The 24,938-nt window shown below is 40.0% G+C and overlaps 1 protein-coding gene across 1 annotated transcript; it reads right to left on the reverse strand.

The window, feature by feature from the left end:
• Positions 1 to 12,187, reverse strand: CNOT11 (CCR4-NOT transcription complex subunit 11). Its single transcript, XM_061626838.1, has 7 exons — positions 11,321 to 12,187; positions 8,867 to 9,031; positions 3,866 to 4,018; positions 2,198 to 2,400; positions 1,832 to 2,034; positions 1,063 to 1,159; positions 1 to 336 (listed from the first exon to the last, which is right to left on the reverse strand). Exons 1-7 carry the CDS (start codon positions 11,829 to 11,831, stop codon positions 139 to 141), a joined length of 1,530 nt encoding a protein of 509 aa, XP_061482822.1. The 5' UTR covers positions 11,832 to 12,187; the 3' UTR covers positions 1 to 138.
• Between the last annotated feature and the right edge of the window lie 12,751 nt (positions 12,188 to 24,938).

The following is a 24,938-nucleotide window of genomic DNA, read 5'->3' on the forward strand; positions in this document are numbered from 1 at the left end:
TGTGGGTTCAAACTTCTCCAGCAATAAAAGCAATATTTAATACAGCACAAATAGCATCTTAATTGCAAGCAAATGGACAACTATACAAAAAACATACAGAATCCTAATCCCATAAAAAGAATTCTTCCAAATCAAGTCTTATTTTGAGGTCTTTGTCTCTGAAGGATTTTCACCAGTGTCAAGCGTCTTCAGCAATCGAAAAAGGCCAGCTGCTTCTCTTATCCGACTGAATTCAATACAAAATGCTTGTACTTCTATAAATAAGTCCTGTACATTAATGATTTTGTTCCGAATCAAGGATTGTAGAAAGACACACACAAGGCGTACCAGCCGGTTCTGAAACAAAAACCACATACTGTATTATGTATGCTGACTTCCAGTACAGTACCAGATCACAGAAAAGCAGTAATAGCTACGAGGAAAGAAAATCCCTCAGAGGAGCAAATCCATGTGTTTCATAACCTAGTTCAATGGCTGCAGGACTCAATTTTGCCATTAATGGATTGCTTAAGTTTCTCCCTCTCCCAAGTAACAATCTCAGTTATTCAAGGGTTTGAACTAAAAGCCACAATTTGGAAAAAACATACTGAATTAGTCTATAGTTTTGATAGCTTGCAGAAAAACTAAAAAACAGATGGTTTTTAATGTTAGGGTCATTTTTATACCTTTAATAGTCAAGCACCTGGACCCACAAGAACATTTTAAAGCTTAGAATATGGGGTACATAAACAATTCTAGCTGTTGGCTGCATCCTTAGATGTGTGAATGTGCATAAGGCAAAGTATTAATCCATACTTCCTTTTTTGATCCCCTGGGCTTAACACAAATACTCTGTGCAGAGTTTCATTAATGACAATACTTTTTGAAGCCTGGATAACTATTTCTGGGATATTGCTAGTCCTGTTCTGCATCCGGGAAGATTTTACACAACAACCTCTGCAACAATAAGATTTTCTGCACACTTTTCATACTACTGTTGAATTTGCTAATGTCAAATCCTGTCTCTTATCATTTATTCTAAGACAATGCAATAGTTTTTTTGATATGCTCCCAAACACCTACCTGCATATACTTGTCCTTAATTTGTTCACAAGTAGATATACAATTGGAGATATAAAGGTGAATGAATTCTGGAGGAAGATCAACTGCTGTAGTAAGCCTGTTGGAAACATGGAAGAGTTGATTTTCCTTGACTATTGTGCAACTAGCCCAATCTGACCAAATCATTCATGAATTCAATGTTTTGGGGAACTGCCAACTCCCTCCTCCTGCTTAATGGCTTCAATTTAGTTAGAACAAACCTTCACATAACTTTTTACATTAGTAGTCAAATATCAATATATGGAAAGAGGATATAACTGCAGATGGGAAAAGAGAAGAGAATTTATCCTTTCTGAATGTAGGGTAGATTAATTTGGGCTGCTTCGTGCACAAGTCAACTTAAAATTTCAACCTGATCTTGTGAGGGGTTTAAAAAAAATTGGTAGAGTATGATTATACATTTCATTTATACCACTCTTCTATAACTACATATGCTCCGAGACAATTTTTGTCTGAGTCTTTGGTGTTAAACCTGTTTGGTGTGAAAGCTGTGGGAGGGAAAGAATGAATTCATGGATTTGTTAACTGCTTATTTTTCCCTTTAAAAGAAAATGCCATGACAGCTAACAATGCAGCATTAAAACACATCAAAATAGTATATTGTACTGAAGTTGGAAAGGAACTATAGTTAAATAAAGCATGCATGGGAATCCTGTAAACTGGCTTATCTACTAGAAATCAAACTCATTAAAAATATAAATAAAGCACTCTAAAGTAGACAAATACTTACCGATTTACAACTTCCATTGAATGCAGAGACATGTCCATGTTGACCAAGACCGAAAAATATTCCGTTATCTGACTTGACTGCATAAGTTTAAGCAGCATTTCTATAGCAACTAAAGGATTATTTTCCACCAAATCAGGTAATTTGGCAGGAGTGAGACCAATATGGTAAACAAGCTTGGGGTCTTTCTCCAATTCTCCAAGGAGCTACACAGGTAAATAAATAAATAGAGCGAGAGCACCTTAAGTTTTAACAAAGCACAACAAAATATAGGCGAACATACTATGTATTTTCAAGCTTTAAGCCAAAGTTAGAAAATGCACAGTAACAGAATTAGACTAAATACCAGCTGACCACTACACAACATACCTGTGTTTGCTGCACTGATGACAAAGGACTTTTGAAAGCCTTGGCCATGATTCGTTTGATTTCCACTCCAGCACTGTTTTTCACACACATTGATTTGTCCCATTGAACGGCATGATCTGGCTCTATTGGGTTTAACCAAGCTAGCTCATCCTCACAAATATGGAGCGGAGGTGGTGGCCGTATAAATTCTGGCCGAAAATGACCTGGAAAAATATTTGCATTTATATTGGCTCTCTCAAAAGCAAACTAATGTGTGTGTATTTTTTTTAAAAAAAAATCAGTTCACACCATTCTATCAACCTATGCTTTACCAACTTCATACCGTGTACCACGTTTCTAAACACAGTGTCCATTTAAACACATCTGGTACAGAAAGCTTAGTGTGGTGCAGTAATTAGAGTGTTGGACTGAGAGCTGGGAGACCCAAGTTCAAATCCCTGCTCAGCCATGAAGCTAACTGGGTGACCTTGGGCCAGCCGCTGTCTCTCAGCTTAACCTATCTCACAGGGTTGTGAGGATAAAACTGGGAGAGGGAGGACCATGTCTGTACATCACCTTGAGCTCCTTGGAAGAAAAGTGGGATATAAATGTAATAAATAAAATACTAACAACAATACTAAACTTCTCTCTACCCACTACATTCAGAAAACAGAATGAAATCTATTGTGTCTACTGCCAGGCTCTGTGATATAATTGTATCAGCTCTAATAAGAAAGTGACATACATTTGCAGCCAAGACAAACTTTCTTAAAATCTCCAATACCAAACCAAGGTAGTAGTAGATAAAACAATCACTATGAAAATCTGTGGGCATTCTGTTAAGTGACTTCAAAATGGCTACCCTGAAACAGATAAATTCTAGAGTAACACTTAAGGGAAAATTAAGAATCCATCCAGAAATCTTAAGTCTTATTACAAGGCTCATTACTCCCTACTCAACTTTAGATACCTTGATGTGAATATATCCTAGTATAGAGAACTACCCTGTTTTTCACATGAAGGGCTGTAGATGCAAGTGATGTTGACAGCAAAACATAAGTAGCAAACATCTGTAACTGCCTTCAAATCGTAATTACTGCATAGGATTGAAACGTAGCACATAGGATACAGCACTAAGGTTATAAACCTTGGTTATAGCTTGAGGTTATTCTGGAGAAACCTAAACCATGTGCCTGGGTTCAGATGACACACAGTGCTAAGCCATGGCTTAGTTTAGTACACTGCAGTAGCAAGATGACCAGGGAGGAGCAAACCAGCCACAATCTCCTTCCTGGGAGCCTGCATGCTCATACTAAATCATGGTTTGGCTTAGTGTTACATGTAAACCAGCCCAATGTACAGAAATATGTATGAACTCTCTTTTCATTTAGGATATGTTTACAATTTAATAGGACTCTATAATCCTCAACCTCCAGAAATAAAAAGCATCACACTTCAAAATTTTGCATCTCAATGGCGGCTATACAGGAAACATCAACCTACAATATTTCATGGCACAACCTATCAGTCATTGCTTTAGAAAAAACATTTGTTTCATTGCAATCAAGTGGCTTTTAGTAGTTTCAAAGCTAGATACAATCAGACAGAAATGAAGGGGAGGAATTACAACTGAGCACAAGCCTGTATTATGTTGTAACTGGGTGAAAGATTACAGAAAGTAATGCATACTTTCAATAGGTGGTTTTGGCCCACTCACTAGAGCTTCAGTGATCTGGGAGGCGACAGAGCTGTCAAAACCAGAATTTGAAGAATCTGGATCAGGGTCACTGAGTATGCTGGGGAAGCTAGCTTTACTCTGTGTTGGAAGTTCAGACTGACGTTCTGAAAGAAAAAAATATTTTAACAATTTATAATACACACAATGAGTTATATAAACTGGGAATCAATTCTTTCCTTCTAAGTCTCATAAAGATAGGACTTTCTATTTGCACTTTTGTGATTACATCCTTTTTAACCCCAACACCCTCTAAATCTGTTCCATAGGGCTGGAGGGTCCTCCACAGCAGATTTAACAGGGATGCAGGAGGAGGGGGAAATCACCAAAAACTGCTTCCCCATTCTGTTGAGGGAACACGGATGAAACCCAGAGTCAATATGGATACTTAAATGTATCAGCATTCAGATTTTTGAATTAAACAGAGATCATGAACTATACATTTAATTACAGCCTGTTAATACTTTTTGGCTCCATAACACTTTCTGCAGCTTTGCACAGAGATAGGGTTTCTGTTGAACTCTAAATTCTAATTGTTTCTACCTCCTGGATTAGGAAAACCTAGTCGTTTCCACTAAGCCATGGGTTCCCAAACTGTGCTCCATGGACCACCAGTGGTCTGTGAGCTTCATTCAAGAGATTCGCAGCATGTCCACATTAAATATATTGTATTTTTATTACTTTTATTCCTTATATTTTATTGTATTGCAATGTGAAGTATATGGGATGCAATTAAAAATCATACAGTGCATTACAATTGCTAAAAAGGCATAAAAAGTATTAAGTGAACCACCAAGGCCCTCAACAATTTTCAAGTGGTCTGGGGGGGGGAAGTTTGGGAACCCTTGCGTTGAACAACTCTGGTACTTGTTATATAGCAACCACTGCTTGTTCCACATTCTATAGATAGGAAGCAATAATTACAAAAGTCAAGATCAGTTCATCAACAGTACTAGATCTACAATCCTTAATCATTTTCAAAATTCTGGACTGCTTACTGAGCATCAACCCACAATCAGGACTTGTGGGTTTCAAATATACCTATGAAAATCAAGTTAGGAAACGGACTTCCGGGAAGGGTGACTTAGCCTGTGCCTGCTTTTGAGACGGGCTCCTGCCTCAAAAGAAGCTTATTCAGATATATCAGTCAGTTTTTTCTTTTTTTTTTGACTGATTAAACTTCTCCCGGGTAGGGAGAAACGAAGAGATTAACCTCAAAGCCTATTTTTGTTGGGACGACCAGATCTCATTAATTTATGGGACGAGGTCCAGCCGACGAAGGTGGGACGGATTTTCAACAGCAAGCTCTATCTGATAAAGCGAACGTTCATCTTATCTTCTAAGAGAGAACGCACTAACAGGCAAGCACCCTTCTTTCTATATTTTTCTTTTACTTGACTTAAATTGTTGCTGTTTAAAAGAGATTTGCCAGATTGATCGGTTTTTGACATCTCACTGGGGAGCCATAACTTCTCTCTGCTACGCACTAATTAATAGCTTATCTCTGTTTTTGTTGCAAAAAGCTGTCCTGGATTTGCATTCTAAAGATATACACAGAAGAGGGATTTCTATTCCAGATTTTTATTTTGAAGAATATTATATTGTCTGAGACTACTCTCTTTTTGGTCTATTTTATTTTGACGAATCTGTTTTCTGACGACTGCCATTAATTGTTTCGATCCTGGGAACTGCATTTTGTTTACTTAACTATGGAGAGATAAGGCTGTCTGCTCTGCTTATACTGTGATGTCACCAAGTTTGGAGTATTAACCCAATTGTTGCTGAAATAAGAAGTGGTTTTCCTATATTTTTCTTTTAAAATGGCAATTAAGAAAGTGGCTGAGAATCTGGAAATAACTATGTTTCAGAAAATAATGGATGAGATTGAGATAACGAAACAAAACCTGCGACAGGGTTGTAAGGAGTTGAAAATTGAATTGAGTAAAATGACGCAGGAGATTAAAGATATAGGGGTCCCTGTGAGAGAGGTGACCCTGGAAGGGGTCCCTGTGAGAGAGGAGACCCCGGAGATTGGAACAAACGTGGAACAGGAAAAAGATTTGGAGTCTATGGACTTTAGAAATAAAATCTATTGTTTGGAGACACAGGAGATTAAAGACATAGGGGTCCTTGTGAGAGAGGAGACCCTGGAGACTGGAACAGGGGTCCCTGTGAGAGAGGAGACCCTGGAGACTGGAACAGGGGTCCCTGTGAGAGAGGAGACCCCGGAGATTGGAACAAACGTGGAACAGGAAAAAGATTTGGAGTCTATGGACTTTAGAAATAAAATCTATTGTTTGGAACTCAATGTTATCTCTGAAGAAATTTATGAAGATTCTAGAGATAAAGTTATCAATGGCATGGATAATCTTCTGGACTGGAATGACGTGATGGAGCCCAATATAGAGAAAATCTATGGAATTAACTGCAGCCATGTGACAATGGAAAAACTTTCAAGAGATGACCCAGTGTATTTTAAAAAAAAGAACAGAGATATGATTTTACAGCAGTATTTCAGCAACCTATTCAGAATGGATGGCAAGAAAATATTTGGGATAGAGGTAATTCCCATCAGACTCTTACTATATGACTATGGCTTTGACAGCAAGATTATTATGGAATACTGATAATGGAAGATTGGATACTGAAATTACTGGACTTAACAAGACTACTGAAGATGGAAGATGGAAAATGGAACTAATAGGGATAATAGAACAATGGCTACTGAAATTATTGAACCTAACAGATTCTGATGTGATGGATTAATTGAAATGTTTATTTTGACTATGGTTATGACAATAAGATTATCATAATTAGTAATGAGATGGATTAATCGATATGCTTATCTGGAAAAAAAAAATTGATAGATATATTTCTTAAAGAATTGAAACCTCTCTTTGACTTTTTGTGGAAAGAATAAAGTAATGTTTATGAGATTTGATGATTAAGTAAGATAACTATTGGAGGAAAGTGATTTTATAATATGACTTAAGAGACAGGATTGTTATATATTATAGACTTATAACTGATCTGATCTTTGACAAATGGGAAGTCAATATTTTACTCTTTATTTTTTATTTTTATTTTTATTTTTATTTTTATTTTTTTTTTTTTGTTTAACTATTTTTGATTTTGTTTTTTGTCTTTGAATGTTTTATGATTTCGTCTTGTATGTTTTATGAAAATTTGAATAAAAATTATTGAAAAAAAAAAAAAGAAAATCAAGTTAGGAAACAACCGGTAGAAATCAAATTCCCATTCTATTTCACTTATTTTCTAGAGGCATCTCATTCTTTCATGGCTGATTAACAATCAAATAAAGCTTTACTCTGGGTTAGGGGTCACCAATGTCTAAGGCTGTGACAGGAAACCCACAAAAGCACTTGCAAGCTCACAAGTGGTGAGCACATCTTGAAATTTGATACAACCAAGCTCAGCACAAGGTCTGGGAGAAGCCTCATTCTTTTCTGGGCATGAAGGGAACTGAGGCTCTCCATGATGCTCTGCTTTCCAAGTGTTTCCAAAGCTCAGCACAATTATCAAGGATAAGAGCATACACTCAATACAAGAGATGAAGGGGAAGAGTTGGTGATGAATTTGTGGTCCCTTGGTTGTGATTTTAAGAAGGAATGTGTGTACAGCTGTGAACCACATAGAGATACAGAATTTTCTTTAAAGTTTTGTCACGGCAGCTCTTACAGCATGAGAATTTCAGCAGTGGAAATTGATGCAACAAAACCTTTAAAAAAAAAAAAAAGATCTCCATTTGCATTTTGCAGTTCTTACACATGCATATACAGCAGCTTTTTTCTAACATGGCCTAAATAAATATGTAAAATAATACCTGAATATATTTATAAACATGTAAACATATTCAAGGCTAGGAGGAGAAAGCACTTCACACTATTCAAAATGAAAACAATTTTACATATATTTTAGTGCAATATTTTCCCCTTGTTTGTCAATTCCAGGAAGTCTCCTTTTGATTTGAAAGCGAGGGTGCTGGAAAAATACTGTTTTCATTAGAGGTCACTGATCCTTAATCAACGAAGTCTTCTATCAAATAAACAGTCTGTACTTAAGACAGCATACTGTGCCAGAATACTTTTCCTTTGTCCAAAGCAACAGATGACATACAATTGGCAATAAGTTCTAAGTGGCAAAAACCAACTACAAAAAGCACAAAAATGAGAATTTTAAAAACAATTATACAGGTAGCATGAAGATGAAACTATGAAGAGTAAAAATTGCAAATTTCATCAAGAGATACTGTTAACTTCTTTTTTTTGAATCTGGCAAAAGTAAGGAAATAGTTTGCTTTAACATGTAACAGAACTGTCTATCTGGAAATCAAATTCAAATATGTTTCTCTCTGCTTAGCAATAGGCAAGTTAACCAACATGCTACTTCCAACACTTACAGACTACCCTTTTATAGGTCATATATACAGAAGCCTCTATGCACCTACAGTAATCCCCAGTTTCAACAGCCAGGTACCTATATAGCTGGAGAGCTTCCTTCCAGCCCTCACTTTGTTCCATGATTCCAGCAGAGAGAGGGCTGTCATTGTTGCCCGTTTACCTTAGCAGCACTACCTCACATTTTCTTTCAAGAGAGTACAGTGTAATTAACCGCTTTTCACTCCTTGTTCTCTCTAGAAGAACCAGAATGCACAACTGCTGATCCGAAAGGACCACTGCTATACCTTTCAGCATGCCAAAAATTATTTCCTAAAAAGCCACACATTAATATCAGTGGTCAAGAGTGTTCAAATTCAGCCAACTCTCATAAAAATGTGCTAAAAATATACAAATCAGCTTTTAAGAACAAGAAGAAATGAACCACTCTCTTAGTCTTACACACAGACACTGAGCACAAAAACAAAGGGTGCGAACACAAATTCCGTATTTCGTTCAGGAGCAGCCAGGTCTCAGTAAAAACAGTTTATTTCTTACCTGCCAAGGCCAGTTGAAGACCACTTATATCTACAGACTGGCCCATATTTCCTACATCCATCGATGCAATCTGTCTTGGAGTCTTTTTGAAAAGCTCTCTAGGTGGGGCCAACATCAGCTGGGATAGAAAGAATTTCTCTGGTGGGGTTATGGGAGGCAAAAAACCTGGAAAGGCAACATTTTATAGGGTTTCAATATTTTATGTAGTATAAGTAGTATTTTATACATTCTGAACATACACATATTAAGTTGATACTAAATGAGCATAAATGTTTCAAACACTTAACTAATAACTAGGTTCCCATGAGCTACAGGTGATTTTGTTATGCATAAATGTATAATAAAAAACAGAAAGACAATTCTGCTCAGCTATAAATCAAGCTACATGAAACAGCATCTGTATATAACTGAATACTCAGAATGTGAGGAAACTTAGAACAATTTTCTTTAAAAACTGAATTTTCCTCATCTGTACTTCCATAATCTGAATAAGGCTTTTAAAAGAACATTGTTAACAGTTGTTTTAAAAACAAGTAAATTATGATCCTTCTCAAACACCCTCACAACTGCAAAACCCCATTTTACAGATAGAGAACAGACCCAAACACTGAAATATATCGAAGGCAATCCGGTAAGTACATCTGATAATAGTAAATTTCAGAGCCAGTTCGCACTGTACGTTGCTACCATGTGCAGGAATAAGGTGCGGTCACACAATTGTTGGGACACTTTTGCATTTTTTGATTGCTTGGAGGCTTTATGGTATAAATTAGCCCTACACATATACAATGGCAGTTTCCTCATGTTTCCATGGGATCAACAGACATGCATCCCCATGTCCTACATCTTCAATTACTGCCACCAACACCATCTCCACTCATTTATTTATTTATTGTACTTATACAGTATACCGCCCCATAGCCGAAGCTCTCTGGGCGGTTTACAGTAACTAAAAACATTAAAACAAATATACAAATTTAAAACATATATTTTAAAAACAATTTAAAACACAATTTAAAAATTTAAAACACATGCTAAAATGCCTGGGAGAAGAGGATAGAAATACAAACACTTAGTCACTCATCTAAACAACTTTAATTTCTGTTTACAAATGAGTTTACTATGTCATGTGTGATTATCACAGAAATATCTATTTTGCTGCAAGCGAATTTAGCAAGAAGGCTAAATCAGTTATCTTCATTATGCAGAAATGCATACGTATTTTTTGTTACAAAGCAGTAATATCAATGTAAGTAAATATATTTATTTAATTCATCTTTATCTTGCCTTTCAAACAAAAAATTCAAGGCAGTTTACATCGACTGAATTTTAAAAGGTGACTGTAGTTTCCAGTCCTTAAATCCACCCCAAATTTTCATCTAAACCAAAAGCTGTGAGCGCATTAGTTGCCTACAGCAAAGCGTTTCCATTGGCCACACATGGAGAAGCAATGGGTTGATCTGCCATCCATTGCAAAATTTCTTTGAAGCAATTTTTTAAAAAATGCACTCAAGCTGACCCTGCCAAGTTTTACAGTAAAAAGGGGCAGGGTTTGACTAACATTGTGTGCCTGTGTTTTCAGAAGAGACAGGTGGAGGCACACTGGAACAGGCAGAACAGCAAGTGCATCTCTACCCTTAGACGAAATGTGTGCTGTATTACCATCATGCAGTGGTCACCTCACAGGATGGAGTAACTATTACCAGATGGGTTCAAGGCCACTTAACACAAAATTGTTATAACACTTTATGACCCTTCCCTACCTGCAGCCAGCATACTGGAAGTGTAAGCTTTCCCTAATATTTCATAAAGGAATTCTTTCCAGGGACTTTGACCCACGTATTAGTAGTTATCTGATTGGGGAAGTGAAGGAGGTTTATTTGAAAATAAACCATGTGGATTACAATGGAAATATTATAGCTATTATAGGAGGACCACCTAAAAAAGTATGTTACACACATCAAGAGGCAAGGTAGATATCAAACTTATGACAAAAGAGAGTAAAACTGCAGTCTTATATGTACTTTTTCTTGGGAGTAAACTCAATAGAGCTTGCTTCTGGATAGACACGTATAGGACTGAAGGATGCGTACTGGGCGGCGCAGGCAAAAGAAAACAGTAATTTAAAATACCTTAAAATGATTACACCTTCAGTGAAAGGGGAAGGAAATAAATATATTTCATTTAAACCAGGAGTAAGGAACCTGTGGCTGTCCAGACGGTATTGGAGCTTCAACTCTACCATCGTTGCCATGCAGGCTGGGAGATGAGAAGAGCTGGAGTCCAACAGCATCGGGGGGGGGCACAAGTTCCCCATTCCTGATTATTATAGGGTGCTTGCCAATAGTTTAAATAAGGTGTCGAAAAGATGCTGGGAAATGAACTCTTCTCGACTTCCCGACACATCAGAATCCATCATTCTACACGGCTCAGGGCGAGGGCAGGTGGCAGTACCTGAGAGCGGGGGCCTCTCGCTGTCGTCGCCGCCGCTACCGCCAGCCGGGCCGGGCCCGGAGCTTGAGGCAGCGCGCTCGGGAGGCGCCGGGTTGAGGAGGTGGGCAAAGATGGCGGCGAAGGGGTTGGCAGCTAGGGGCTCGGTGCGGTACATCTCCCACAGCAGGTAGAGGGCGGTGAGGCGCTGCGGAGGGGTAGGCAGGAGGTCAGGCTGCTGAAGGAGCAGCACCAAGACGGAGCCGACGCGGAAGTGCTCGGCCTTGCCGAAGTAGTGGTGGAAGGCTGTGGAGAGGCCCTCAAAGGTGTTGCCTCCGGCCTCCTCAGACACGATGCTCAGAAGGCTTGACAACTCTTTCGGGGAAAGGCTCATCTTCTCTCCTGGCAGCAGCGGCGGCAACACCACCTCACTGCTGGTGGTATTATTACTTCTACGACAACTCCCGGGAAATGAACCCGCGGCTTCCACACCAGAGCCGGGCTCTGGAGTAATATTGGCCCCACCCCCTGGCATTCAGCTCCACCCTTCCCTCTTTCTTGTTCGCTTGCGCGCGCGCGCCCAATCGCCTACCTAAACTATTACTATTGCTCTCATTACTTTTTCCTTCCGCGCGCGCATGCCTCAGTAACGTTCTGCCCTCGCGCGCTTCTTTCTGCACGAGTCCCGCCCACGCTCCGTCTAATCTATATCATCCCTTTCTTCAAGCTACTACCGTAAAGTTACTCGCCGCCGGATAGCGGTTTTGTTTTCCAACATTGCTGCAAAGCTAGGGAAGAGCGGGAAAGAGGTCCAAAAGAGGCGGGGAATGGAATGAAGCGAAGCAAGCGGCAATCTCTGTACTGGGAACTGATCTTCGCAGTTCCTTCGCCGAGGGATTGGGCTCTTCCTAACCCAGATACTCGAAGGAGAAACGGGATTGGCTGCTTGAAGTCCTAACTTCAGAAGCTAGAAAGGGATTGGCTGTTTCCTCCTCTGGGCGGAGCAGTTTGCCAGGACTGTTGAAACATTGGGAACGCTATGCTATGTTGCTCAGATATTTGTATTGTATTTTCCAACCAGAGCTTTGGGTTGAGAGAAGGTAGCGCAACCAATCCAGGACTAGTGTTCAGAACTGAGAATTTGAGAGCATATTTACACGTGACACGTCCCGCTCATTCCCATATCAGAGGGTTAAAGTGTGTCTCAATCTTGTACATCTTTACTCAGAAGTAAGGTCCACTATGTTCTACTGGGCTTGATGAGTGTGCCTGGGATTGCAGCCTCGCAGCCCAATCGTATGATGTATACTTAGAAGTAAGCCCTATTGAGTTAAGTGGCTTACTCCGAGATAAGCCTGGGCTTGGTGGGGGCCTGGATGAGGGCCAATAAACTGAGTCTGAATCCAAGCAAGATGGAGGTGCTGTGGGTTGGTGGTTCCCAAGTCGGGATAATTGGTTGGTTGCCTGCTTTGGATGGGGTTGTACTAGTTCTAAAAGAGCAGGTTCGTAGTCTGGGGCTGCTCTTGGATCCATCTCTGTTGGTGAAAGTGGCTAGGATGGTCTTTTACCAGCTGTGGCTGGTAAGACAGCTGCTGCCATTTCTGACTTGGGATAGCATGCTCACTGTTGCCCATGTACTGGTAACCTCCAGGCTGGATTACTGTAATGTGCTCTATGTGGGGCTGCCCTTGAGGTTGGTTTGGAAGCTGCAGCTGGTGCAAAATGTGGCGCAACTGCTCACTGGGGCAGGGTATCACCAACATGTCACCTGGCTGTTGAAAGACTTGCACTGGCTAATCATTAGGTACTGGGCCAAGTTCAAGGTTCTGGTTTTGGTGTACAAAGCCCTATGCAGCTTGGGACCAGGAAACCTGAAAAGTTGTCTTACCCCTTATATACTGTGTTGATCACTGTGCTCTGCAGGTGATGGCCTCCGGCAGATACCATCTTATTAGGAAATCCATTCTGCACAACACAGGAAGCAGACCTTTAGTATTGTGGCACCTACCCTTTGGAATTCCCTCCCTTAAATATCTGTTATATTTTCAGCACCTACTGAAGACCTTCCTCTTTCAACAAGCCTTTTAAGTAAAGACCTTATTCCAGTCTGTGTCTGTATTAGAATTGCTTTTTAAGATTTTTAAGGCTTTTTAAAAAAAGTTGTTTTGTCATAACATGTTTTTAAAGATTTGTCATAATATGTTTTTTAAATTGTTTTGTTTTTAAAATGTTTTCTAGTGTTTTTAGTGTTTTTGTTTGCCACCCTGGGTTCCTTCTGGAAGGAAGGGTGGATTATAAAATAAATAAATAAATAAATGGCATAGGATTGCAGCCTCAGTCTAACTAATTACTTTTGAGTAAACATGGTTTAATATTGGGATGTTAAGGTGATTTCCATGCGTATCAAATTTCAATGTATCACCTACACACATTTTCAATTTAAACCAAATCTATGTTTTTATCTCACATTTAACCACATACAAATGACTAGCGCAAGAACAGTTCAGATGACTTTAGGGCTGCTAAATCTAGTGTTAGAATGGAAATTAATGAAAAAATGCATATATTTGTATATCATCCCTCACCTATCTCTGTAAGGGGACCTGTCCTCTTATCCCATGACTGTCACAGGATAAGAGGACAGGTCGTCAGGTTCCCTCAAGGATAAGTAACTGATTAAAGAGAAGGGAGAGCAGAGAGTAGTAGTAAACATACAGCTCTCCCCATTTTTATATTACTTCTTGGTGCGCCAATGCAGTCTGTTCCTCTCTTCTGCCTGCCTCACACTTAAAGAGATGGGACTAGGTAAGGGAAGATGGGCACACAAAGAGCACATCTGTTGTCTGTTAACAGTCATCCACTCACTGTCCTGCCTTGGCTTGCCTCCACCATCATGTTGTCACTGAGAATATAGGACCTGTTTTAAGGAAGGGAGCAGAATGACTTTGGATGCATGATGATGATGATGACAGTAATTTATTACTTATGGCCCTGGATCAATGCAACCCTCAGCATGAAAAAGATGAGCCACCCAGGTGTAGGTGCTCATTAGCATTCTGAGCACAGAGTAATAAGTAAGTAATAAGAAAATATGTAAAAGGAAATAATTAAAAAATGAATTTGGGAGAGATTAAGGAAGGGAATGGACTGCCTTTAAATAGAAATACAATGACTTGGTAGTTTAATAAAGGGATAATTCATTAATAATTTAATAAAGGGATAATTAATGGCATGAATTAAGGGAACGGAATGAATTGGGAAATAATTAGATGAACACAAGGATTGTGGGAAGGAGGAGGAAACTAAATAAATAATGAAGAAGTAAATAAAATAAATATACTCGACAGTTGTGGGAAAGGTATTAAAAAGGCATTAATTTTCTGCCTTGGTCACACCCTCTCTTCCATCTCAGCCATGTGCACTCTACCATGTGGTCCTCAGAGTGTTGGATCAATGCAACCCTCAGCATGAAAAATATGAGCCACCCCAGAAGTATGTGCTAATTAGCACTCAGTACAGAGGGCAGACAGGAAAGAATTCTGCAGAAATAACTCTTTTTATGCATAACAGAGCATTGGCACAAGCGCTGATATCTGCTCAGAATGGAACTTGTTTTAAGGGTGTTCTGAAATTAAGGGGTGTGTATTTTTCCCTTTCAAAAAATGGTGGGTGTTGGTGGACTCTGCAATCTCAGAGTCATTGTAAGAATCTTCAAAAGTATTATTATTATTATTATTTCCATTTATAGACTGCTTACTATCTAAAAGATCTCAAAGCGGTTTACAATAGAATACACAAGGTACAAAAAAATATCAAATTAATTTACAAAGCAAAATACATGAACAATATCCATATACATAAACACAGTACAAAAATCAGAGTTCACCAAGGGAAGCCCGTAAGCCACCCTCCCTGCTCTATGAAAGTGTCAGAAAACTGAAATTATGTTAACCATGGAGGAGGGCAACAAGCAGGTAAAAGGTTATCGGTCCCCTGGTGTGGCTGGCCGCTATTTCTCTTGCCTTTCCTTCCTCCAGGACTCAAGCCGAAGCGGGCCGAAGCAGACGCGGGCCCTGCTCTCATTCTCTGCGATGGCAAAGCAGTTGAGCAGGTTGAAGTGGCCCATGCAAGAGCAATACGAGTCCTGGCGCTGGTTCACCAGCCACTCCCAGTGGCCTGTCCTATAAACAGAATATAAATTCTATCCCCATATAAGACATGGAGGCCAAAGCTGAAAACGCTGGATAGGGAGGACGCAGTTCTACTTAATAATGGAACAAGCTGAACCCAAATAATGTTGATTTAGTTAGGACTGGAGTTACATGGTTCTGATTGGTAAATGTAATTTTAAATAAATAGCTTTACAAGTCTTGTCTGTGTTGGAATTACTTTTTATGATCTTAAAGCTTTTTAAAAAGATGTTTTTAAAGATGCTTTAATATATTTTAAAGTCTTTTTATTATGTTTTAGAGTGTTTTTAGTGTTTTTGTTTGCCATCCTGGGCTCCTACTGGGAGGAAGGGTGGGATATAAATTTAATTAATAAATATTAAGCATATGCAGTACAATCCTAAGTATATTTATTCCTAAATAAATCCCATTGAGTTCAGTAGAACGTACTCCCCAAGGCACAGGTTTACAGGCAAAGAGTGCAATCCTATGCAAACCTACTTGGGAGGTAAACACCACCATTTAATTTAATTGTACTTCTGAGAAAATATGCACAGGATCAAGTTACCAGGTTGTAATCCTATGCACACTTACCTGAAGGTATGCATAAGACTACATATTATATTTTTCTGCCTTTCCTTATATTTTCAACATACATACTTCTGCCCAAAAAAATTCAATAATTTTCATAAAAGAATGTTATAAAATAAAATTTGGCTTCTGGTGACATTTTGAAAAAGTTGCCACCCATATCTGAGGAGGAAAGACATGTCCCAGGAAAGGAAGGAGAGAAAGATACATTGTTCATTAGACCCAATTAGACTCATGTAAATATACGCACCATATGTGCAAATAAAGTCAATTGCTTATTGTTGGAAATAGGTTAGAAAGATAAGATGTTGAGGTGGCCTAACATGGTTTGAACAAATTAAATAAATCTTGTTGCTTTCAAAAACAGTTTGATATCATGTCAGAATCAATCTGAACAGCTGTCCGTTAGCTTCTTTTGAAAGCTTCTTGTGAAGAGATAACACAAGTTGCCCCTCGGGAGAAACACTACAAATAAGCCACTGGGCTACACTAACATGTAGTCTGGACCTGTGATGTGGGGAGATCCAGATTCTGTTATGGGGTGCTGAGCTGCTGAAGTTGCAGTTATTCATGCAGGTTGCTACTGCAGCTCTGAACTGAATGAGTAGCTAAGATAGGGATAGCCAATGTGGTCCAGAAGTTGTAGACTTGGAGGAAATTGATTATCTAGACCCATTTCAATCGGACTTCAGGCCTGGTTTTGGCAGTGAAATGGCCTTGGTTTCTCTGATTGATGATCTTTGCCAGGAGAGAAATGGGGAGTCCAACTCTGTTAATCTTCCTAGAACTCTTGGTGGCTTTCGGTAGCACTGACCATAGTATCCTGTTGGATCAGCTCTGCAGGGAGGGAGTCAAAGGCACAGTGAAATGGTCATTCCTGCAGGACCATTTCCAGAGAGTGACAATGGAGGCCTTCTGCTCACTCATAGCAATTGTGTTGTGAGGTCCCGCAGGTTCCACCTTGACTCCCATGCTCTTTCAACATCTGTATGAAGTAGCTTGGAGAAAGCAGGGGATTTGGGGCACCATGTTATCAGTATACTGATGATACCCATCTTAATTGGGAGAGGCTGTGCAAGTGCTAGATCAATGTCTGGAGGCAGTAATGGGCTGGATGAGGGCCTACAAACTGAAGCTGAATCCCAACAAGATGGAACAACCTGTTCTGGATGGAGTTGTACTCCCTCTGTTCAAATGGGAGTGTAGGCTGGAGGTGCTCTTGCACTCATCTTTGTCACTGCAAGCCAAAGTGGCACCACTGGCTTGGAGCACCTAATGCCAGCTCTAATTGGTCTGCCAGCTGCAGCCATTCCTGACCACAGTGATCCTTTACATATCTTTATATATCTAAATAGGCTTACCTCAACAAAACTGTTATTACCAGGTGCTGAAAACAGTTCAGCAAAGATGCCTTATCAATGACAATGGGCAGGGAATTTCCAGAGTGTAGGCGCTGCCGTGCTGAAAGATCACTTCCTTACAAATATCAAACATTATGCTGCAATTGTAAAAGTGCTAGTTCCGCAGAGCAAAGTGGTCAATAATCAATATATAAGCTACACTACCCACTTCAAGATTCTAACACTGAATTTCAAGGACCTATACAACTTAGGACCTAGTTACCTGAAGGAATGTCTCTTCCTGTATCATCCTGCCTGGGCATTAAGATCTGCTGGGACTAGGGTTGCCATGTCCATGGCCTGAGACTGATCCTGTATCTTTAGGAGAAGGGAAAGTCAGCCAAGTGCAGGTGTTCTTGCCACTCTGTAATGGGAAAAAACACAAGGTGGAATTCTCCCATCTCCCTGCACAACTTTTAAAGATACAGAAGACCTCTTGGTTGCCAGGCCAGGCCTCCAGGAGGTCTTCTGTATCTTTAAAAGTTGTGCAGGGGGAAGGGAGAATTCCACCTTGTGGTTTTTCTCATGTGCCTCCTCCCCCCCCCCCATATAGTCAGGACAAGGAAGAGATAAAAAGTTGCCACTTTTGCTAACCACAGTTTGTCGTTTTATCTGAACTGACAAACTGGCCAACATTCACAATGGGTTCATTTAAAAAATGATAAGTTAACTTATTTTTTTATTTATATTTTATTCTATTTTTCTTTTCAACATATCATTTAAAATATAAGGGAAGGAAGGGCTAAGGGGTTGGTATTGGGGGATACTGCAGAAAAATAATTGATTTCAACAATTATATAACATAAAAGTATTTTGAAGAAGTCAAGCTCAGAGATGATTAACAGACAGTCTATGCATAAATATAATTATATGCTGCCCAAATGTCCCATTAGGAGTCTGGAAGTTGTTGTCTGTAATGAGCTGCATGTCCCAAAACAAAAAGTACATTAATGTCTTCTGTCCATTGTAGAATTGCAGGTGGGGGTTTATCTTTCCAGTGCTGAAGAAAAAGTCTTTTTGTTGCCATGGGACCTCTTTGTGTTGCCCATCTGACAGTTTTCACAACGCCAGATATAATTCAAAACTACATATATATAAGTGAATTTTAAAGGGGTTTAAAACTAGATTAATATGTATAATAATATGTATAATGTGAGAGCACTGTACCTTTGCTATAAGGGAGAAGGCTTACTGTTTACTGAGCAACCGGGTGGAATATTGCATGCATTTTCTCCTTACATCTTTAAAGAAAGAAACAAAACATTGTGTTTTCATGAAAGCTGGAAACATAGGAAAGCAAAGCGGATTATCTCTGTATCTCTTAGATATGGGCCTTTTAATACCTTTCGGTTGTCTTTAAATTGTGAAAATGATCACTAATATCATTGGCCAACAATATTAAATGAGTGTAACAAACTTGTGGCAGGGGAAAGCCAACATATAAAGTTACTGAGACATGCAGTTACTGAGACATCATCTTTAGTGATAACTGAATACAGTTATTCTGTGTTTCTGCCCTCCAGCTGCTTTCTCCTGTTGCAATTTTGAAATCGCCAGGTAGCATGTTTAAAATGTAAAAAGAAATGTCTTGAATGAGCAATACTGCAAGGCGAGACATACATTTTCCGTATTGTTGTGGTCAGTAATGACAACATTGATATAAACCAGATGAATTCTGACACTGTTCAGATTTTGAAGACTGCCTTGAAACTTGATGTGTACTCTGTGTGAGTGCTGTTTGGAGACTGCTGCACAGCTGCCAAATAGTCTGTCATAACGGGATATAATGGAAAGAAAAGGAGTTATTGTGAGGATTCACGAACATCAAATAGTGTACAGGGGTGAGAGGGAGAAAATCTTATTAAAACATATTTCAGTCCAAGAATTATGAAGTAAGGATACTGTAGACTAGAACCTTCTCACATAGCTGTGAGGGTAGACATGTAATATCTTGATCAGGGTAAAATTATATCCATTTAACAAATCCCCCCCCTTTTCATTTTAAATTTCAAAAAACTCTTGTGATCTTGTCCAAATAAATTTTGTCAGGATAATAGTCACATAGAAATAATAGAAAGGAGAAAAAAAAGTCAGCTAAAATGACTGACATTATGAAATAGTTCAGTTTACTTCCCACCTATAAAATTAGTCAAAGCCCAGTATATTAATGTTCAGAAAGCAATTATTTTACAGCCTGATCCTACAGTGCCCACCATTGGTCATGAGATAAGTTTGGAGAACATCACTCTGTGGTGCTTCTGGTCCTTCCTAAAGATAAAATTTCATAAAGTTGTACTGGAGGATTGCTGCTCAACCCGATGGCCACTGGTCATATTTTACACCATAAATTTCTTCCTTTTCCTCACAGCTGTGATAGATCATCATGTACATTTCCATTCTACTTCCATGTGCAAGCATTTTTGCATATTTAAATAAAAACATATTGAATCTCCCTCTAGCTATTTATCTAACTATGTGAATCCTAGAAAGTGGAAGAGACCTGTTTTAAAAATAAAAAATACATTATAGCTGACAGAAGTTTTACTTTCATATGTTTTACATCTACAAATGTGGAAGATACAAAAAGTGAATTTAATGTAACCTCAAAATTCCCTAGCAGGGTCACTCAAAGCGGAATGGTCAAAGCTGAGACATCAGACTAAGATGCATCCAGACTCAGAGGAAGGCAATGGTAAACCACCTCTGAATACCTCTAACCATGAAAACCCTATGAACAGAGTATCCAAAATGCAACACAACATAGTGCTGGAAGATGAGAATCCCCCAGGTCAGATGGCACTCAAAGAGCTACTGGGGAAGAAAAACAGACAAGTACGAGTAGCGCTGTGACTAATAACGCCACTGGGTCAAAGCTGAATGGAAGCCCAGAGGCTAATGTGCACAGATGCGAAAGGAGTTAAGAGTTGTATGATATCCACAATAGGAACATGGAATGTGAGAAGCACGACCAGGGAAAGTTAGAATTTTGCTATAATATATTTCACCTTCCACTGTTTTATCTTGTGCAAACAGACACTCCTCATGTCCATTGGAAACTATTCTACAGAATAGTCAGTGCCATTATTCCACAATTGTTTTTGGAGCTTTTTTAGTGTTGCAAAGTGTTGCTGTATTGCACATATTCACAAAAACAGAAGCAAAAGAGAATGATTTACTATAGGAAACTTCACTAAAATTGCAAAATAAATCAAACGTATTTAAAGTGACTATCTGAACTATAACAACTGTCTTAATATTGTTGCTTCCTCCCTGCTAAAACAACATCAGCACAGCACATGTCTTGTTACTGTTATTTGGGCTGATTGCAGGTATTGTCACCACTCACCATATGCTCAGAGGCACATGTTACCAAATTCTTCCAAGCTACACAGGAAATGGATTGGACTGTGAAAGACCAACCCAAATGGTGTTTGCATTTTGACAAATTTCTGGGCAGTCCAATATCTCAGAGAGGAGGTCAGGTCCCCTGGTGCATTCACTATAGCAGCCCAATTTCCCTGCTTTTTAAAGTTTGATAGAAATATGTGTTGGCTGTAGGTATGTTCTAAAACTGCATTTTTTTGCCTATTAGTGAATTTCTCTGCTTTTTAATTCAGGAGGTAAGAAATGGGATCCTGTGCAACTTTGCTGAGAATGGATTGATCATTTACATGCTTACTGAGTTCAGTGGGATTTACTCCCCTGCAATCATGCTTAGGATAGGTGAAGCTGACCACAGAGGAGGGGGAGGGGGAGGGGAGAGGCAGGAGGGGGGGAGAGGGGAGGAGGAGGGCAGATTTGATCATTTGCATGTCTATTGAGTTCAGTGGGATTTACTCGCATGCAATCATGCTTAGGATAGGTAAAATTGACCATGGGGCAAAGGTCAGGCCGAAGTGGGCAGGGGAGAAGGAAGAGGGGAGGGGAGGAAGAAGGGAGGAGGAAGGGAGAGGAGAGGGGAAGGAGGAGAAAGGCAGGTCTGATCATTTGCATGCTTATTAAGTTCAATGGGATTTACTCCTGTGCAATCATTGTTAGAATAGGTAACAATGAGCATGGGGGAGAGGAAGGGGGGAGAGGGAAGCAGGGGGAGAGGGAGGGGGAAGGAGGGAACTGGAAGGGGAGGGGGAAGAGGGAAGGAAGGAGGAGGGAAGGGGCAAAAGGGAGGTGATGGGAGGAAGGGAGGGAGGGAGGGGAGGAGTGGAGGGCAGGTTTGATAATTTGCATGTTTATTGAGTTCAATGGGATTTACTCCCATGCAATCATGCTTAGGATAAGTAAAACTGACCATGGGGGGGGGAGGACGGGGAGAGAGAAGATTGGAAGGGGATGGGGGGAAGGGTGGGGGGAAGGAAGGGGGAGGGAAGGGGCAAGAGAGAGGAGGGGAGGGCAGGTTTGATCATTTGCATGCTTTTCAGTTCAATCGCATTTACTCCTGTGCAATCATGCTTAGGATAGGTGAAACTGGTCTAGGGGAGGGGCAGGGGGGAGGATGACAGGAAGGGGAGGGGAAGGAAGGGGAAGGGGGAAGATTGGGTGGATGGGCACTGGGCAGAGGGGAAGCCCCTTTCTTTTCCAAAAAGAAAACATTATGAACAGTATTCTTTTTCAGTGCTTCCCCCACATTTTTATTCTACAGCAGGCACATGTAGCCTCCTACCCAGATTTGAACCAAAGCTGTCCCTTGCTACATCCACACCAGACTTATTCCAGTTCAGACAGTCATGGCTTCTCCCAAAGAGTCCTGAGAAGTGTAGTTAGTGAAAGGTGCTGAGAGTTGCTAGAAGGAGTCCTGTTCCCTCACAGAGCTTCTGACTGTTAAACCACTCTGGCCACTGGAGATGTGTCAGGGGAATAGGAGTCTCCTCTCAGCACCCTTCACAAACTACACTTCCCAGGATTCTCTGAGGGAAGCCAAGACTGTCTCAAGTGAAATCAAAGTCTGATGTGGGTGTGACCCAGATTAGGCAAGCCCAGCAGCTGTGAGTCTGGCTTTTAGAACTGACAGTTGGTTCTTACTGAGCATGCCCCGTGTTACTATAGGGTGCCAGCCAAAATTTCTTAAATTAATTAAATATCAGCCAAGCATTTTTTAAAAAAATTTTAACCTGCAGAAGATGAAGGTCAGAGTATGGGGCAAGGTTAGTAACAGGATTACAGGTAGTCTGAACATGGCTGATTTTTAATTAATTTCAACAGATTATGAGAACTGTGAGAGAAAAAAGTCCAGAAGGGCTCTGGGTCCCCCCCCCTCTTTTTACACTTTGAACTCTCGATTCTGTCTGACTGTTTTGTGCATTGCCATGAAAATTGAAAGTGTTGTTAAGCAAGTGTTTCTGAGTTCAGGACTATAAGTTTTGTAAGGTTTTGTTTTGAAATGAGTTTATGGGAAGTATCAGAATGGCATGGGGGTATTTTCAATTTAACACTGCGGAATGTGAAAAATCCATGCTGGCTATAGTATACAGCCACCCATGGCTGTATAATAATAAAATAAAGATGGAAGCAATACACTGAAGAACTTTATAAAAGAGATGCAAGGATGACAGATTCATTCATGGAGGAACCGTATGATGAAGAACCAGAAATTTTAGAATGTGAGGTGAAAGCTGCTCTTAACATACTTGGAAGAAACTCATCACCAGGAACAGATGGCATACCCATAGAGTTGTTACAAGTTATTGAGACAAAAATTTGTCAACAAATACGGAAAAGAAAACAATGGCCCACAGACTGGAAGCATTCAATATACATCCCAATTCCAAAGAAAGGGGATCCCAGGGAATGCAGTGACTATTGAACTATTGCCTTAATACCCCATGCAAATAAAGTAATGCTCAAGATTCTACAACAAAGGCTCTTACCATATATGGAGCAAGAAATGCCAGATGTCCAAGCAGGATTGAGAAAGGGAAGAGGTACCAGTGATCATATTGCAAACATATGTTGGATAATGGAATGGACCAAGCAATTTCAGAAGGAAATCACCCTGTGCTTTATAGATTACAGCAGCGCCTGCCATTGTGTAGGTCATGAAAAACTACGGAATGCTTTAAAAGAAATGGGGGTGCCACAGCATCTGATTGTCTTGATGCACAACCTATACTCTGGTCAAGAGACTACTGTAAGGACAGAATATGGAGAAACCGACTGGTTCCCAATCAGAAAGGGTGTGAGACAAGAGTGAATTTTATCTCCGTTTGTTTAATCTACATGCAGAACACATCATACAGAAAGCGGATTGAACCAAGATGAAAGAGGTGTGAAAATTGGAGGGAGAAATATCAGTAATTTATGATATGCAGACAATATCATACTACTAGCAGAAACCAGTAATGATTTGAAACGAATGCTGATGAAATTTAAAGAGGAAAGCACAAAAGCAGGACTACAGTTGAACGTCAAGAAGATTAAAGTAATGACAACAGAAGATTTATGCAACTTTAAAGTTGACAATGAGGACATTGAACTTGTCAAGGATTATCAATACCTTGGCACAGTCATTAACTAAAATGGAGACAATAGTTAAGAAATTAGAAGGCGGCTAGCCCTGGCGAGGGCTATATGTATGGATGTGAAAGTTGGACAGTGAAAAGAGTGTATAAGAGAAAAATCAACTCATTTGATATGTGGTGCTGGAGAAGAGCTTTGTGGATACCATGGACTGCGAAAAAGACAAGTAATTGTCCTACAGGAAAGACTAAAGCTACGAGGAAGTGTCCCGCCATCAATGCCTCCTTCTCTGAGCTAAGGCAGGGCGGGCCTGTTCTCAGTCAGCTGGCCTGGGACGAAGATGCCAGGCGGACTGTGTGGAAACGAGGCAGGGGAATTTCCTCTTTCCGTTCCTGCCTCTCTTACTCTCCCCCTCCCCCGTAGCGGTCAGACCAGGTTTCTTCCTTTCTTTCTGTTTCGGAGACGAAACTAAACCAGAACTATCACTAGAAGCTAAAATGATGAAGCTTGAGGTTATCATAGTTTGGCCACAAAATGAGAAGCCAGGATTCACTAGAAAAGACAATGCTGGGAAAAACTGAAGGGAGTAGAATAAAAGGCCAAACAAGAGATGGATTTATTTCAATAGGAAACCACAGACCTGAACTTACAAGATCTGAACAGGTTGGCTTATAACAGATGCTATTGGAGGTCGCTGATTCATAGGATCGCCATAGTTGTAATCGACTTGAAGGCACATAACACACACACACACACATTTTCAGAGGCTCATTTCCAAAAACCAGAGGTGTGCCAGTGGTTGGAAACTACATATCCTCTCTGTGACCTGGAAGCACTGCCTTCCTCCTCCCCATATCCCTAGGTACGAGGACACTCAGTACATTCTGCACGTGCTCAAAGCTATTCTTGCTTCACGGTGTTCACGCAGATTTTGCTTTACCATTTATTTCTCCATATATCCTAGGGCAACAGCCGGGGATAAGAATACACGTCCTACAGGAAAGACTAAAGCTACGAGGAAGTGTCCCG

Source organism: Rhineura floridana, chromosome 5 (assembly GCF_030035675.1).
Source record: "Rhineura floridana isolate rRhiFlo1 chromosome 5, rRhiFlo1.hap2, whole genome shotgun sequence".
Classification (NCBI taxonomy): domain Eukaryota; kingdom Metazoa; phylum Chordata; class Lepidosauria; order Squamata; family Rhineuridae; genus Rhineura; species Rhineura floridana.